The sequence below is a fragment of the Orcinus orca genome, chromosome 13 (assembly GCF_937001465.1).
Source record: "Orcinus orca chromosome 13, mOrcOrc1.1, whole genome shotgun sequence".
Lineage (NCBI taxonomy): Eukaryota > Metazoa > Chordata > Mammalia > Artiodactyla > Delphinidae > Orcinus > Orcinus orca.
The window spans coordinates 10,549,594-10,567,143 of record NC_064571.1 but is presented as its reverse complement, the minus strand read 5'-3'; the positions used below and the strand labels follow the sequence as shown (position 1 = coordinate 10,567,143).

Sequence of the window (17,550 nt, the reverse complement as noted above, 5' to 3'; positions counted from 1 at the left end):
GCCTCAGACTCCAGTCCCAGCAGCCGACCCCCGCCCAGGCCCGCTAAGATGCGGACCCTAAAGGTCACCCCCTCCCCAGCTGTAGCCCCCATCCTCCTCCAACTTCCTCCCTCTTTCTCCCCGTGCGCCACGGGACACGCACCAAATCTGAGCGGCTACCCCTGGCCACCGACGCGCATTTCCGCGCGCACCCGTGACCACCGCAGACAAGGAACACATCCATAGCCCCATCCCCGGTGTCCGGCGGGCCTTCCACTACCTGCGCCAACCCCGAGTAACAGGCCCCCGAGGGCACGGCACTGCCAGCCAGCACTGCGCTCGGGCACGCCCGAATCGCTAAGACGGTCTGGCCCCACGGTCCGGGCAGGTTCTACAGCCAGCGGCTGGTCCATCGCGTGGCCCCAGCGGTCGGAGGAGGCCCTCTGTCTCTTGCTGTCTGTGGACCGTGCGTCTTGCATCGTCCGCAGGGCACCCGCACACCGGACAGGACCCCCAGACACGTCCGAGAGAAAGGACGAACGCAGCAGTTGCCCAAAACGTCGGCCTGAACGAGTAAAAGGAAAAGCCAAGTCCCGTCAGTTTAATCACCATTACTGTTCCATAAATCCTTCACAGCGGGCCCGCGCCCGAGAAAAGCCGAGACGCGAGTCCGGCTCGTACCTCGCGGCAGCTACTCGTGCGCCGCCGGGGCGGGCGGGCGGCGGCGAGACTTCACGGCTGGGCGCGCAGCCCAGTCCTGCGCGGCGGCCCCCAGCTCCCGGGCCAGTGCGGAGAGCACGCGCTGCCTCTCCCAACCGGCCCGGAGACGCTTCACCACCCCCGCGTGCCGCATCCCCGCCCAAGCCGTACTTCGACTAACTGCTCGCAGCCTCGGGGCGGACGACCCCGCCCCAAAGAGTACCTGCCTGGGGAGGGAACTCGACCCTCACTGGTGACCGCCTCCTGCCGCGCCACAAGCCGGACGGGGACGCGCGCCTCTGCCTGCACGTGCGCGGGAAGCGGGCTGGAGGTGGCGCCGTGCTGGCTCCCGCGCCAATCTTCCACCAGTACCCGGCCTGCTTCCCGGGATTCGGAAGTATTTACCTTGCGTTTCTCGGTCCGAGAGTCAGAGTCAGACATCGGGGGGACTAGAGCCAGGGGAAGGGCACCGAGGCGGTGGCGGCGGCGGCGGGAGCGAGGCGAATCCAGCAGTCTGAGGCGATGCTGGCCTCAGAGGGCAGGGCGCTCAGGGAGGCTGAGAGAATCTGGTGACGGCGGCGGCGACGAGGGACGCAGCGCTCCTGCAAGCGCGAAACCTGGAGGCTGCGCGGAGCGAAATGAAACCTGCGCGGCTTTGCTCCCCAGCTCATGCTGGAGGCCCCGCGCTCGCGCCCAATCACCGCGGGCCCCGCCCCCGCTAAGTCCCGCCCGGCGCGCGGGCTGGCAAGCCCCGCCCCCGCGGCGCCGCGGCCGCCGGCGCTTGCAGGCACGGACAGGTAAAGGCGGGGGTGTCCCTGCTGGGTTCCCAGCTGCGCGCGCCGCCGTCCCTGCCCCTGCCGGGCGTGTTTACTGGAGTGACTTGGGCTGCAGACTGCTCTGTGCGCACCCATCCCCCACCCCAAAGTGTGCCCTCTCCTCTCTTCCCCGCCGCCAACCCCCCCGCACCCCCCCGGCAATCCAGTGGTGGCCACGGCGTGCGCGTGGAACAGAGGGGGTGCTCCGGGCACACTCGGAGCCAGGCCCGGCCGCTGCCGCCAGCGGAAAGCCTCAGGAGGCGCCCCTGAGCCCAGGCTCTGCCTCGGGAGTTCTCTCGGCCGCCCTGGGGCAGGCGCCAGGACTGGGTGGGTCCTCGGGAACGCGCGGGTCCAAGGGTGAGCAGGGGGTCTCTGAGGTCTCCCCCCTTCCAGATTCCGGGGGTCCGCGTGGGACCCCCATCCGCAGGTTGCTCATCTTCCTCGCCCTCGCCTCACGCGGTACTTTTTAGGCGCCCTCTCTAAGCCACCCCGCAGGGCCACCTAGTTTTTCTCCCGCGCCGAACCTCCCCGGTAAGAGGCATAGCCTTTGGTGGAGAGTTGAGAAAAGGGCCAGGAGCGATCCTCGGAGGCGTTTTTTCCGCAGCCCTGGTGCGAGGCGGGAAGCGAGTGAGCGCAGAGCAGGTGAAATAGGGAAATGAAAAAAGAACTAAAAAAAAAAAATCATTTTAAGAAAAAAGGACTGAGAAGAGTCGTGGCCTCCAGGTGGGAGCGAGGATGGTGCCGCCACTTGGCTGGGATACTCCAGATTTGTTGGGCTCGCAGAGAACCGTCCAGGAGCCGTCCCTAGGCGTGTTACGGCCAGAGAAGACAGCGCCGAGGGCTTCGGACGGCGCCGTGCAGAGCAGTAGGGAGAGTACCTCCCACCCTTCCTCCCTGCGAGTCCCCTTCCCCTTTTCCTTGGTGTCCGAAGGCCCCACTCCCGCTCCTTCCCCGGAAGACCAAAATCCGTGAACACCCTGGTCCTCCTCTAGGTCCGCACCCCTATCTGACATTTAAATGCGCATCCTGTATTCCCACTTCTGCCCTTCTCTGGGCTCCCCTGGTTTTGAGAGGCCCGCAGCGGAGTAGTGGGGGGCAAATCGCTTGGGAGATGGAACATCCTGCCGCGGGAGAGACCAGGCTAGATGGACTACAGACTCAATTTAGGGGCCTCCCTAACCTGCACCCCAGAAGGGTGCCTCGGTGCAGAGAAGCAAGACAGTGAGGAGTTGTCCCGCCGTCTGGCCACCTTGGTCAATTTTTATGTTTTGTAAGCAGATACGGAACGTCAGCGTGGCAACACAGCCCCAGGTCAAAGTCTTCTCCGCGCATCCTCCCGAGAGAGTCCTTAGCGAGGTGAAGGAGGCCAAGGGTTTCTGGAGGGGCTTGAGAACGCGCTCCACCCCGGGGATTTCGCTGCAGGAGGGAAAGGACGCGGGTGTGGATGTGGCGAAGTAGACGCAGAGGCGAGAGGTCTACAATACCCGCATCTGGATCTCCCGTAAGTGTTACAGGTGGCGGCCACAGGCAAACTCTGCGCCTTAACCGCCTATCGTGGCGCCCGGGGAAAACGGACCAACCTGCTGTGCGGGAGAGGAGCCCCAAACCCGCCGCGCGCCCGAGTGCTCCGCGCTCTCCGTGGAGTTGGACGACGCAGACAGGGACCGGAAAAGAACCACACAGAAAAAACCCTGATGGTTGTCTTCTGCTTCTGTGCAGCTCCGCCGCCCCCGCGTCGTCTGCTCTAGTGACCCTGTAAACACTAAAAAAAAAAGGAGTCGGGGAAAGCAACCGTCTAAATACTCTTATTTGGGGCACAAGCAGGAGGTCGGCTCGGAGGCGGAGGCGGCAGTTCGTGCAACCCAGACTGTGCTGGGGAGCTTCGTCCAAGCGCCTGGCATCGGGTGACCACGAGCCCTTTCCGCTCTCTCCTGCAGAGTCCGAGTCTAGAGAAGGGCGGGTGGGCGTTAGGTCTCCGCTCCCGGTCCTGGATGTCGCCTTTGCAGACACAAGCAGAGCGATGTCCCCTCCTGCCTCCTCCACGAGATGTGGAGAGGGAGAACGGAGGATGGCTTGGACTGAAAGCAAGAATGAAGTCGGGCGACATCTACGGCCCTCGCTGGAACCACAGGCGTCGCCGGCGTGGTCTCTCCAAGTTCCGAAACCAGCTTAACTGCAGTGTATTGCCCTGCTCCACCTCTCCGTCCTCTGCAAGCAGCGGGAGCCTTCCTAACGCTTAATATCTTTATTCAACTTTATCTGTCTCTTTGCTCGTCTCAAGAATAGATTACACATTCATTCGGTCAAAACGTTTTCTGCGCTTTGTCTTCCGGGAGCTGCCTGCCCTGGAGGGACGAGCCCCGGTTCGTGCTTTGCCCAGAGCAAAACTCCAGGCTCACACTTCCCTCTCCCCTCTCGTGTATTTCCAGCCCCGAGGGGGCTGGAAAAGCATCACTTGCTGGACTGAAACTTTGCCGGCGGGTGTTTGATTTTCATAGTTTTATTTCTTTCCACCCAACACAACAGTCTTCCCAAATCACTGGGAATCTGAGTCACCACTGACAGCGGGAGGCCTTTGGTGGCAACCAGTTCTGGAGCGCCCTGGAAGGGGAGCCCACTCTGTCTAGGGGGATCTGGTGACTTAGGCGGCAGAGGGCATGGCCCGGCCAGTCGTGGTTACAAGGAGACGATAAAACGCCACACTCTCGGGGCTGCCACCTGGCTCCCTTTCCCAACAGCCTTAGTGCGCCTCGCCAGGCTCAGCGGGCCCCCCACTGCACGACCAAAATCCCTGAGGGCCGCGGCCCAGCACGTGCCAGCCGGCCTCGGGTCCCAGCTCCAGGCGTCTGAGAAGCGTTCTGACAGCTGCCGGCGGGCCACCACCCTTCCCGCCACCCCCGCTATAAGTTGGCTCCCAGCTTGGGCCGCGGAGACCGCGCTCCTTCCCGGGCCAGGGGATGCTGCGGTGCTGGGTAGAAGGCCCAGGAGGCCATCGGGTTGGCGATTCCAGCGATTGGTGCGTGGAATGTTAAAGGCGGAGATCACCCTCAGGGCATCATCCTTCCGTGAGTTGCACAAATAGAGCAACTGCAAAACACGACACAAAGGGACGGGTCAGATGTGCTCACTCGTAGCGGTTTGGTGCCAGCGGCTTGACGCCCACCCCCGAAGCCCCGGCACACCGAGCAGCCGCTGACACTAGTTTCCCTTCCGATTTCCTGGGACCCAGGAGGGTAGAGGCTGTTGGTCACCGTCACAAGCCTTTTTCATCTTAGAAATTCCTAACTCTGACACTTCGTCTGGCAGAAGCCCGCTTATTCCGTGAAGGGGTAGGGGTGGGCTCCAAGTTAGCTGGCAGCCGGAGACCAAAATCAGACAATTTATCAACTTGCCCCTTTCCAGCCCTTCTCTCTCCACCCCTTCGCTCCCCTCCGATCCCCTTCCCCCCACCTCTCCTCCAGTTCTTTCCCTTTTCCTCCATTCCACCTCTGGAGTGCCTGGGGTGCCACCCTCTGGCGTACAGAGGCAACTGAACGGGAAGAGCATCAGAACAGGTGAACCAGAGGAGACCTGCCCCAGTTCTCTCGGGACTAGCACCTCTCACCCATGGCTGGCAGCAGGCCATGGTTCCTGAAACACCAGCACAGCGGGCCTGGGGGACCAAGACCAGGCACTGGCACCCTTGTGTGCCTTCCACCTGGCTGCTGTGGGAAATCTACCTGTGGGAAATTAGCACAAAAGAACCCCACTGACACCCTCCATGTTCTGACAACCTTTGGAAGGCACGGATAAGTCTTCCTTGCAGAAGGGAGAGGGAAATGAAGGCCAGTGATTTTGCAGGAGCTGCATTGAGTGTGTTTTTATTTCATTTTCCATGGCTTAGGTGCCAGGAGAAAGGAAAAAAAAAAAGCTCTCAAAAATAATAGATTGTTTTCCTAAACCTTGACAAGGGCGAGACAGAAGAACTGCTTTCCTTTCCACTTAGCAGCTACGCACTTTACTCCTCCATTTTTCAAGTTTTCAGCCAGCTGTAAATTTCTTCCGCTCACCAAATTACAGTTAGCCCCCAGGTTTTTATGGTTTATGTTTATGGTTTTAAGTACATCGCTTAACACCAGCCCCACCTTTGCGCTCATGGTGGTGTCCATCGCTGAGCTGCACTAATGCTGTTAAGACTACACGTCTTTGCAGCAGTTCAAAACGCCATGTCAGGTGTTCAGAGACAATGAGAGTAGGGCCCCCAAAAGAGGGGTGGGGTAGGGTGGGGGAAGAGCATGAATTTTAATAGTTCATCAATCCATCTTCCCTTACAGCGTGCTCTATTACGTCAGTAATTTCTAATGAAAACCTTCATTCTTTACACGCTGTGGTTAAGCATCATCAAATCAGTACTGAAAAGACTTTGATCACATTTGCAAGATGTACTATGATGAACTTTCACTGACCAAGATTTCAAAGTTTGTAATTAATACTCCTGACAAATCCCTGACTAATCTGTCAACTCTCAATGTCTCTACCCACACAGTTCAAAACCATGAGATGGTGTACAAATCCCTACACTTTCCACGTATTGTAATATCATTATTCAAGACAATTTTTCCTTTCGTCAGCATTATGAAACTCAACCAGTTTTGTCATCTATTCCGCAACAGGGGAAATTCAATTTTTCGAATGAGCCCTGTGTGGAAGGGAATATGGGTTTGGTCCGTCTGATGCCGAACACGGAATAAGGGTCCAGAGGTAGAAATTACAGGAGGCAGGTTTCTATTCGATATTTTTACACCTTTAGGAGTGAGAATAAAGTAGGTTTTTTATGAAAAAGGAATCCAATGGCTGGTGAAAAAGAGTGTTTCCTTGCATGTAAGTGTTCAGGGACCAAACCCTCCAAAGACATTCATAAAGGGGAATACTGGATTGACTGAGAAGACTGTTGATTGCTAAGATTCTTTCTAAACCTGAATTTCTGGGCCTGTGTGAAAGAGCCCTCCTTCTGGCTTTCTCTGTGTGTCACAGACTGCAACATGAACCCAGAAGGATTAGTGTCCAGATGGAAGGATCAGGCATCATTCCTATTATAACGCGTTTGACTCTGATCCCAGGTTGCCTCCCACCTCTGCCTGTGGGGACGATAATAATAATGATCATTCTTCTACTTACAAAGTATGTACTGTCGTCCACCCTGTGCTAGGGGTTTGCTGGGCACTGGAGTTAGAGGCGCGCACTGCAGAGACAGGCCTCCTACCTCGTGGAGCTATCAAGCAGTTTTAGGGATTTTTTACAAATACGATCTTCATACCAAGTAAACTTAGGTAGCTACTGTAGCATTGGTTAGTACTCAATTCCAGCATTTTCTTATTACCAGAGAGCCCTTTAGGACTTAGCCAAGTACTATACAAATTTAGTTTTATTACCAAACATATACTTCCATACTGTAAACATAAAAATGGTACGTACTGTAGCCACCTTCCCTCACCCCATCCTGCCAGCATGTGAGCCAACTGTGCTGGATAAAGCACCCCGAGCCCACCCACCTCTTTACAAAGAATACTCACCAGTTTTTGAAAAAACATCAATGGAGAAGCGCCCTTTAAAAATAAGAGAATATGAACAAGTTACAAATTCTTGCAGAAAATTTTTAAAAGGACAGCCCCAAAGCAAGGGAAGTATTGGTCTAAAAATAGGAACATAAGATCCATTGGAGGTATCCGTGAGCAGGATTGGAGAACGTCTACTTTAAAGAAACAGGAAACAGCCCAAGACGGAGGGACAGTATGTGGATATGTGGATTTGGGGGGAGGGATTTATAACATCGGTTTTGCTTTCCATCCCCACCTGGTTGCAGTAGATTAGTTTCTTCTTCCTCTTGTTGACTCTCCCTGCATTTTCCTTCTTCCAGCTGGGAGCGCAGGATGGCCTAGGATGGGCAGTGACTAAGCTTTACAGCCCTCTAAACAAACTCTATTTTTCCATGGTGTTGGTGTTAATTATACAACAGATGCGCAAGGTACCCGGTGTGCTTACAACACCCCAGCTATTCCTAAGACTCTGTGCAGAAGGTTTTCCTGCCTCTTCCCATATCCCCACATCTCTGTTCCCAGCACCAGATGACCTTATGCTGTTCTCTGTTTGTGTAAAGTCCCTTACCCCAAGTTGAAATGTCCCTTAATTAGCCCCTTTCTTGCCTGGGCACCATGATAAGAGTCTTTTTCTCCACCCCTTGAATCTGGGCTGCCTTGTGCCTTGACCAATAGCATGTGCAGAAAGGGACACTGTGTGAGTTTCAGAGCTTAGGCCTCAGGAAGCCTTGCAACTCCTGCTGTTGCTCCCCTGGGACCCTGAGACCCCTTGCTGTGCAGAAGCCCAGTCTGTTGGAGGATGAGAGGCTATGTGGAGATGGACCGAGGTGCCTTGGCCAAGAGCCAGACCCACTGCTAGATACATGAGTGAGGCCCTCAGGCCTGTTAAACTCAGATGACTGCAGTGACCCTACCTAAGACTAGCTGAAGAACTATACTAGAACCCAGGTTGCCTACTCACAGAATTGCAAGAAATAAACAAGTGTTATTTCATGACACTAAGTTTTGGGGTTGTATGTTACACAGCAATAGGTAACTGAAACAAAAATAATTGTAATTCAAATTGCCATCCACGGGGGTTACCTTCAGCCGCACTTCTACCTTCTTACCTTAGTTATCTGAGGACAGTGCTGTAATTGTACCATGAAAGCAGTTGACAGGTGTAGCTGACCAATAGGCTTAATGGAAAAGAGAGAATGTCAGTCCTGAAAGAATAGCTTATAAAGCCAGATGAGTGTCCAGTTAGTGGGTATCTGGGAGAGAATATGAATAGCGGGCTGGAGCTCTCACTGCAGGCCACCACCCAGCCCACTTCCCTAGTGCAGTTTAGAAGGCAAATCACCAGGACTTGCCTTATAACCATCCTCCACTCCTTCAGCATCTCTGTGAGGGGCTCTAGCCTCCACCGTAAATCCTCAGTACAAGCAAAGTGTCAAGGATGGGGGAAAAAAGACAGAAAATATTTGCAACTAGGGATCCCAAGTCTTGTAAATGCTTAAGTTCTCCTGTGCCATTAGTAGAGAGAAACAGATGGGGTCTGGTCAGGCCCAGCCAGAGGCACCCTGTGTGATGGACGGGCGCCTCTTTATCACCTCACTTCACCAGGACTGCAGTGTTTCCTGACTCGCAGAGATGCCTTAAACAAGGATGGCTAGCAGGCGTTCATCTCCAAGGCCTGGAGTCTGTCTACACTAGAGTGCGGGTGACAGGATGGAATGAGGTACTTATGTGAAGCCCACAGTGTAAGATGCAAAAGGCAGCAAAGCAGAAAGTTATCAACTCTTTATCCCCCAAATACCATTATCAAGGCCTCTAAAAGCTTCCCAAAAACTCATATCCAGGGAAGTTTCAATGTGAATCTATCCATTTACACATAAACTCGGGGGGCTGAGTTGACAGGATGTGAAATCAGGCATGGGTACGTGGATGCATGACTTGCCATTCTGTCTGGCTGGATTTCTCTTTATTCTGTGATGCCTAAATTTTCTCATTTAAAACAGCTGTACAGAGCATCCTCCTTAAAGACGAAGGTATCCATCAACACGTATGCTTTTCAACAACTGAGTCGGTGGACTCCACTTGGGAGAGGATGGGCAGCGTGAAAGTGACGAGCTGGGGAATAGGTACAGAGACACCTTATCTTATGATTCGACCCCTTTAAGATGTCTGAAACCTTTCATAACAATGGGTGCACGCGCATGTGTGTGAAACAATGTCAGAATGTATTTCTTCATTTCAGTGAACCACCTTCTCCAAATAGTTGTTGAAAATGTTAAATGAAATGGGTATCAGAGGTATCAGCGCACATCCCTCAGGCACACCTCAAACATTTCTCATCAAGAGAAAGGTCGATTCATCTTTGTGGTCTGTCTTCATCAGCCATGGAAAAGTCATCCAGAGTTTCTCCGCTCTATTTATTTTTATCCTGGAATCTGGTTCGAGAACCCTCTCCGCTCTTTTCCGTAGCCCCTTTATTCAGACCTTCATTACGTTCTCTAGATTCTTGCTGTGCAAGGTTACCTTCCTCGAGTATTTTTTTGATCTGATCATTCTGCTTCCCGAAAGCCTGGAATCACGTCCACCTGCTTCTCAGGTTAAGGTAAAATGACCGATTGTGAACTTGAGTCCTTTAGCAGCACTCGATGTTTTGAGTTCCCATAACCAGTTTCCTCATCCACCATCCAAGCACAATCTGCACTTTCTACTTGGGGCCAAGGAAACTTATCTTGCCTTTCACACGACACTCTTCACTATCGGGATCTGGACCACATTTCCATTCTCCCTCACTTGCCACACTGCAACTGAACCAGGTCTCTTCTGTACTTGGTTACAGATTTACTGCCTTTGTAAAGCCATCCTAAAATAGTTGCTGTGTTAGTCGAAAGAACCTGGACAGGTCATTTCATTTCGCCAAGCCTCAGTTTCTGCATCTGTAGAAAGAGAATATTATCTCTCTCTTAGGGTTTTGTAAGGATTAAGTAATAAATATGTAATAATATATTTATATTACATAATAATAAAAGCATTTAGCATTACTGGCCTCGTCACATAGTAGGTACTAGCTAGATACTGATTCCCTCCATTTGCTTTCTTTTTTTACTTTTATTTGCATTTATTTTTTGTGGCATTTATTCCCGGGCCATAAGTTTTTGTTTCTTCAGTTTCTTCTAGGATATCTTTTTCTCCTGGGCAACCTCCTCTTCTGGTTTAGGAACAATCTGTTCTTTTTCAGTAAAGATCATCTCAATGCAGCAGGGACAGCACATGTATGGGTTGATCTGGCCATGAGCTCTGTAATTCCTGCGCCGCATCTTGGGGGCTTTGTTCACCTGGATGTGACCAGAAAATCTACATCTAAGCCCTTAAGTTCAGCATTACTCTCTGCATTTTTGAGCATGTGCAGTAAAAATTCAGCACTGTTTCTGGGCCACCGACCCTGCGTCCAGCCCCACTGTCTGGCCTGGGCACACCTACCAGCTCCACCATTGTAGCGACGGAATGGCACACACTGCTTCTTTAAAGTGACGTCCTTCAGATATTTGGTGGCTTTTCAGATATGCCTACCCTTAATGGCTTGGGCTGTTTCACGAGTGTTCTTAAAGTGAACACGAAGATTTGAACCTCTTGACTTGCATGATTTTGTGGGGTTTTCTAGGTCAAGTGAATAGCGAACCATTTTTAGAGGTCACCTCAGGCCGCTTACCCGAAAAGCCCTCCATTTGCTTTTCTGTCACTTTTATTTTCCCTGAATGCTTAATTCTTATCTGTATATCTATGTATGACTATTATATATATATAATTTTTTTCAGTTCAAAAATTTCCATTCTTTACAGTTTCAATTTCTTTGCTGAGACTTTCTATTTTTTATTTGTTTCAAGTGTATTCATCATTGCTGGTCGAAGCATTTTTATGACAGCTGCTTTAAAATTGTCAAATAATTCCAACATCTCTGTCACCTCTTGGTATATATTGATTGTCCTTTTTCATTCAGTTTGAGATCTTCCTTGTTCTTGGTCTGATGACTGTTTTTCAACTGAAACTTGGACATTTGGGGTATTATGTTTTGAGACTCCAGTTCTTATTTAAATCTCTGGTTGTAATTGGCCTCCTCTGACAGTGCTTTGACTGTGTCAGGCAGCAAAAGGATATATCTTTCTGGGTGCTATTAATAAAATCTCTTCCAAAACTCACTCTTGGGTCAGTAACAGAATGTCAGGGCACAGGAGAAGAACACAGCTGCTCTTGGCAGGTGACATGGCACTGTTCAGGCTTTTGCTCGACTTGCCAAGGGAGAACGATGGCCGAGTGGCTGCCCCCTGCACTCTGAGACCCCTTCTGGCTTTGGCTGCCTGGAAGAGTGCAGCCAGGACCAGGGGAAGTTCCACCCATCACTTACAGAATGGCCTCCCATGCCTACGCTGACCTCGAGGAAAGGACAACCTGCCTTACAAAAGGGTAGTAAACCCATTGGAAACATTGATTTTACTTTAAAATTTTATTTTTTATTTTTTTGGAAAAACATTGATTTTAAAGAGTGATATTTTGGAGCATATCTTTCAGGAGGTCTGGGCTGGTTAGAAATAAAAGAATAATACCTGTCCTTATATGTCCCATTACCACATAGATGCTACTCAGATCAGGTACCTCCAATAGCAGAGCTAGATTTTACATGGTTAGCATTGCATGTGCGTGGATGATAGAGGAAAAGGTTTACATGGGCATCTGACCCCTCAGATGCCTGGGAAATCAGGGGTGATGGGTCTGCAGAGAATTCTCTCACGAAAGCACACCAGGCAGCCAAGGTGTGGAATGAGGCTCCACCACTCCCTCGTCCTGTGACCGTGGGCAAATAGCCTTCCCTGACCTGTTTCCTCATGTGTGAAATGACATCATGTGTGTGTCCTAAAGGTGATTTGCAAGAGTGTCCTTCTTGGTACCAATGACTGTAACTGGTTAAAGCACAGAAGTGGAAACTTGTAACCTTACCAAACCAAACCCCAGATACACTTGCTATAAGATAGCAGTTACACATACTTTTCAAAAGGAATCTCTATGCAGCCCGTCTTTACTTTCTAAGGCATTGCTAGATATTGGGGGGCTATGCACGTAATTTTCTGCCCCTTCTTCTTCAACTGACTTATTTTGGATTAACTAGAAAATGAGCCAGAAACTTTCAAAGAAGGGGAAGCTTAAAACAATTAATCGACAAATATTTTTTAATCTAAAAGATGAGATGAGGGAATAAGTTGAAGTGATTGGTGAAGTGAGGTTTCCATGTTACTTGTGCCTATCATTTACGGCCTTCACTGCCGCTGTGACATATAAGTGAGATTCTGCCAGGTGCCTCTGGCCACCTCTACCTGCCTTTAGCCTCTGCTGCTATCCCATGCTTGTGTTGTTCAATCCTAGTCCCCAGTGGACATGTCGTAGATTGGTACCCCCCAGCCTTTGCCAAGGGGTCACCTCTTCTGCGTAGTGTCCACGCTTTCCACACCCCTTCCCAGGTGGCTGAACATGTAAAGGTACAGAGGGAGCCACTCGGCTGCCTTGATGCGGCAGCATGCCTGCATCTCCAGCATCTTTATAACAACATCGTGCAGCTATGGGACCCCGGTGTTCTGTGCTCTGCTCCCTGAGATGGCCATTTACTGGATATCTACTGTGTGCCAGGTTACAGACGAGGTCTTTGTATTAACTGCCTCCTTCAGTCCTCATAACAAGTCTGTCAGCTACCAGCCCATTTTACAGATGAGGAAACCAAGGCTTAAAGAGTTTAGGATTTTGCTCCAAGTCACATACCTCATAACTGGAACAACTAGGGTTTTCATCCAGAGCTTTCTGCTTCCACAGCTTCCATTCTGCCTCCATCTTTCCCCCAGTGCCTCACTGTTCCCAGTCTCTGGAGGGTACAGGGTGTTGCCCTGAGGAAATGCCTCCACCGCTGCAGCAAACGTATGACCTGTGCTATTCTCCCTAAGTCAGAATCAATACTCCACACGTGTCCAACGTGGAAAGCATGGATCTGACCAGCCGCAGGTTCCCCAAGAGGACTTAGGACAGTAATGGGTGGTGCAAGAGGGCTCTCAGATGTTGCCTCTGAAGGAAGGTACTGAGGACACTGGCTTCAGAGCCAGTCACCATGACGTGAAAGGGCCAGTCTGATGCTCTTCCCAAGAAGGACAAGCCTTCAACTCTCCAGAAAACAAGCCAATGAGGCTCAGATACAAGGGTCTTCAAGAAACAACAGATTCTCTACCTGTGGACAGAGGGCCACGTGCTCTGTGGATTCTCCTCTTACACAGGCCTTCCTGCCTCTTCTGGTCCACACCTTAAGTCACCAAACACAAGTCAAATCCCTTCAAAGAGCAACAGGCTGACTGTCAAATAGTGAAAATCGCCTCAATCAAGTAATTACCCTGCAGCTGGTACCACGTGTTGCGAAGATTTCCAACTTCTCTCCCGTCCATTCACCTCTCTTGCAGAATTGCCTGCCTCTGTAGACAAACATTCTCTAAAGGGTCAGAATGGTAGGTCTGTAACAGCTAATCTGCCACCTTAGCCCCAAATGCCAGGCTAGTGGTCAACATAAAGGAAAACATACCCGAAACCTTTACATGGGGCAGAATCGCACACTGTGTGCTGTGCTTCCAGCCCTGTCAATTTACCCAACAACCATGGGAAAGGGGAGCTCTGCTCCTGTTTCTACTGACCACTGGCCAGCTCCTCAAGGCGGGGCCAGTCCTTAGCTTCTTGGTCCCAAGAACACATACATTCTCATGGTTGCTATGGCCAAGTCTCATTAGCATGAAATGAAATTCTGTGGTTCTGTTAAATAATCAGGACTCCAGCTTAATATTTTCTCTGAATCAATATGAATTATATTTTATGCTGATTACTTCTTCATCTGATAAGAATGTTTAGCATAGTCTGAGATGTTAGAATGGAGAAATTGCATTCCTTACCAAACAAAAACAACAACAAAAATGCCTTCATTTAGCCTAACTAGAGAGTTTATTTTGAGGAGAGACAAATTTACCCTCCAAGTGTTTTTCCTATTGCAATGTTTCTCGACCAAAGAGTACATAATTCTGTTCTTTTCTAAGTATTACTGGCAAAGCCCATTTTAGTAAAGGAGTGGGACTTTCAATCCTGATGTTGTGACTTCCTTATCTCTAAAATGTCAGAACCAAGTGAGTTTGGCACAGAGTATTTATAAATATTATTATTATTGCGTGTTCTTTACTTAGTAATAAAAAACAATTTTTTTTATAACTCTGGCATTTTCTAATACAAAGTCTGCTTAATCATCATTACTTAACTCACGAACGCTGAGACAGAGGTATCAACTTTAACCACTTAATAAGAACTTCTGACATTTATTCATACTGCTACTGATTCATAAGAGGAAAAGTTTAAAAAGAAGACAAGTGCATATAGCCTTCCCTTTAGAATACAGGAAACCATATAAAAGTATTGGCAATGGAATTAAAGTAACCACAATGCCGCCCTTGGTAGCATTTTCTACAAAGGCATTTACATGAACCGAGAAAGAATATTAAATTAGGTGGTTAAAGTAAAACTTCACTACTAGCTTCACACGTTTTCATACATGAGATTATGGCATTTTAATCAGCTGATAGTTCAGCCGTATAAGTACAGACCCAAAGGAATGTGAACATACCCAAGAAGGAATAATTTTCAGTCTAACTATTTTTTTCAAGAAGCAGAAGCTACAAAAACTGCCAGAACTAAATATACAGTAAGAGTCAGTCACAAGTTATTATGGAGAAATTCTGTGTCCACGGGTCCTGGAATTTCGAATTTCATCAACCAAATGATTTCAAAAGCAATTTGGGAGGACTTCTAGTTAAGATGTAAAAAGATTCAAGAGAACTTAGCTCCCATGGTAACAACCAGAAGTTGAACCCAAAACTGAATCAAAGATTTCTGAGACCGTGTTCCAACATCCTGCCAACTCAACTGCTGACAGGACCGAAAAGGCAGTATGGGAGTGGGGATGGGGGTTGGGCTAATTAAAGCAGCCCCTGCTCAACTTGACTCTGGAACCCTAACGATCAGCCCCATACCCTAACCACCAGACAAAAGAAAAGGAAATAAACAAAAGAAAAGAAAATCTGTTACACATTGTGTCTGGAGTATAATCAAAAGGTATAAGATCTGCAAAGAAGCAGGAAAAATAACCCCAAATCTAGAGAAAGCACAATTAGTAAAATCAAACTTACAGATGACCAGTAAGTTTTAAAAACAATTATTATAAATGTATTCAAGAATTTATAAGAAAAAAATGGATATAATAGATTAAAATGGGATACTTCATGAGATAAATATGACCTCTAAAAAAGAATGAAAGGAAAATTTTAGAACTGAAAAAAGGACTGTTTAAAAATGAAATAAAATAAATGTTTTATTTAAATATTGAAAATATTGTAAAATGAAACAAACCCATTCATGGATGGGTTTAATAGCAGAATGAACATTGCAGAAAAAGGTTAGTACACTTGAAAACAGATCAGTATTATTCTAAGTGGGGCAGAGAGAAAAAAGAAAAAAAAAATGAAGGGAACATCAGTGCCCTGTGGGATTATATTAGCAACCTAACATACATGCAGTTGGAATCCCAGATGTCAGAGAGAATGGGAAAATTCTAGAAGACATAATGGTTGAAATGTTTCCAACTTTGATACAAAACATCCTCTATATATTCAAGAAGTACAATGAACGCCAAATAGATAAATTTAAAAACAAATCAAAAAACCCCATACCGAGGTACACCATAGTAAAATTGCTTAAAACAAAACGTAAGAAAACATTGTAAGCTTAGTCAGAGAAAACTTAATCTCATGTATGGGAAAAATGTTAAGAATGATAGCTGAATTCTCATCAGACACAAGGAAAGAAAGAATAGGATAACAAATTAATCTAAAATTCAACATCCAGTGAAACTGTCCTTTAAAAATGAAGATGAAATTAAAAATATTAAGATGAGTAAAAACTGGGAGATTTGTTGCCATAGACTCTCACTACAAAAAAATTGCTCCCAAATTTTCTTTATTCTCAGAGGGTATTACACCAGATAAAAACTCTCATTGACAATTTTATACAAAATCTCTTTAAAAAAATAGAGGGTGAAGGAACATATTTTTCCTCTTATGAAGCCAGCATACCCTGATGCCAAAAGCTAACAAGATCATAACAAGGAACTAAAAGACAAATATTCCTTATGAACATAGATACAGTAATCCTTAACAAAATGTTTGCATGTAAAATCATCTGTATATAAAATGGACAAGCATCATGGCCAAGTGGGATTCATCCCCAAAATGCAAGATTGGTTTAAAACTAAAAAATCATGTAACTGATTACATTAATGGAATCAAGGAGAAAAATCATATGATCGATATGCAGAAAACAATTGATTCAGAAAAAGCTTTTGATAAATTACAAAATATTCAAGATAGAAACTCAAAATAGGAGTAAAAGGGAGCTTCTGCAATCTGATAAAGGACAGCTATGAAAAACTTACAGTTAATATCAAAATATAGACGTCTTTCCCCTAAAGACTGAGGAAAAAAGCAAGGATGCCTCATTTCAATATTTCCTTTCAACACTGACCTGCAGGTCTCAGCCAATGCAACAAAGCAAGAAAAATGCATTAAAAAATACAGATTGGTAAGAAAGAAGTAAAATGTTTTTATCCTCAGATGATATTACTGAGTACTTAGAAAATCTCAGGGAATCTACAAACTACTTGAACTATTAAGTGATTTTAGTGAGCTTATTGTACAAGTCAATGTAGAAAAATTCATTGTGTGTGTACTAAATATGGAACATATATGTAACATACATGTAGAAAATGAACAATTTAAATATACCATTGGCAAGATCTTTAAAACACATTTAAAATTTTTTGAAATTAATTTAATGAAATATGTTCAAGGATTCTATTACTGAAAAATACAAAATATTGTTGGAGGGAATTAAATAAAATGGAGAGATATACCACGTTCATGAATTGTTGAAATATCAATTCTCCCCAAACTGATATGTAGATTTAATGCAATCACAATCAAAATCATATTTGCCCCTTTTATTTCCCAGGAAATTTATAAGCTAATATTTTAAGTTAAAAATTTTATTTCATCAAATTTTAAAACTTCATCTTCTCAAAAGACTGTTAAGAAAATGAATAAATAGGCTACAGACTGGGAAAAATCCAAGTACCTGTATTTAGAATGTATGACAAACCCTTACAACTTGGTGTTTTTAAAAACAATAACATGAAGCTGAAACTAACATACCATTGTAAAGCAATTATGCTCCAATAAAGATGTTTAAAAAAAAAAAAAAAAAACAATAACAACAGCACACAGTTTAAAATGGGCAAAAGATTTAAACAGACACTTGACAAAAGACACATGAAAAACAAGGAAGCACTCAAAAGGGTGCCCCAAACCATTAAA

The 17,550-nt window shown here is 47.3% G+C and overlaps 2 protein-coding genes and 1 pseudogene across 3 annotated transcripts in view; all 3 read right to left on the bottom strand.

Moving 5' to 3' along the window:
- The window catches only part of BCL2L11 (BCL2 like 11), a 45,882-nt gene extending 44,528 nt beyond the window's left edge, over positions 1-1,354 (bottom strand). Inside the window, exons 1-2 of one of the 2 annotated variants that reach the window (XM_033401945.2) lie at positions 1,084-1,354; positions 260-544 (exon numbers count right to left, since the gene is read on the bottom strand). The gene's annotated coding sequence lies outside the window, so the exon portion shown is untranslated. The remainder of the gene's footprint in view (positions 1-259; positions 545-1,083) is intronic. The other variant, XM_004277806.4, reaches the window with a different exon arrangement.
- A 2,297-nt stretch (positions 1,355-3,651) lies between these two features.
- Positions 3,652-17,550, bottom strand: part of ACOXL (acyl-CoA oxidase like) — a 371,113-nt gene continuing 357,214 nt past the window's right edge. Inside the window, 2 exon segments of the mRNA XM_033401938.2 lie at positions 3,652-4,517; positions 4,519-4,580. Of these exon segments, the coding sequence (XP_033257829.1) occupies positions 4,394-4,517; positions 4,519-4,580 (186 nt within the window). The 3' untranslated portion in view covers positions 3,652-4,393.
- On the bottom strand, positions 5,237-10,745 carry LOC117195834 (60S ribosomal protein L17-like; annotated as a pseudogene).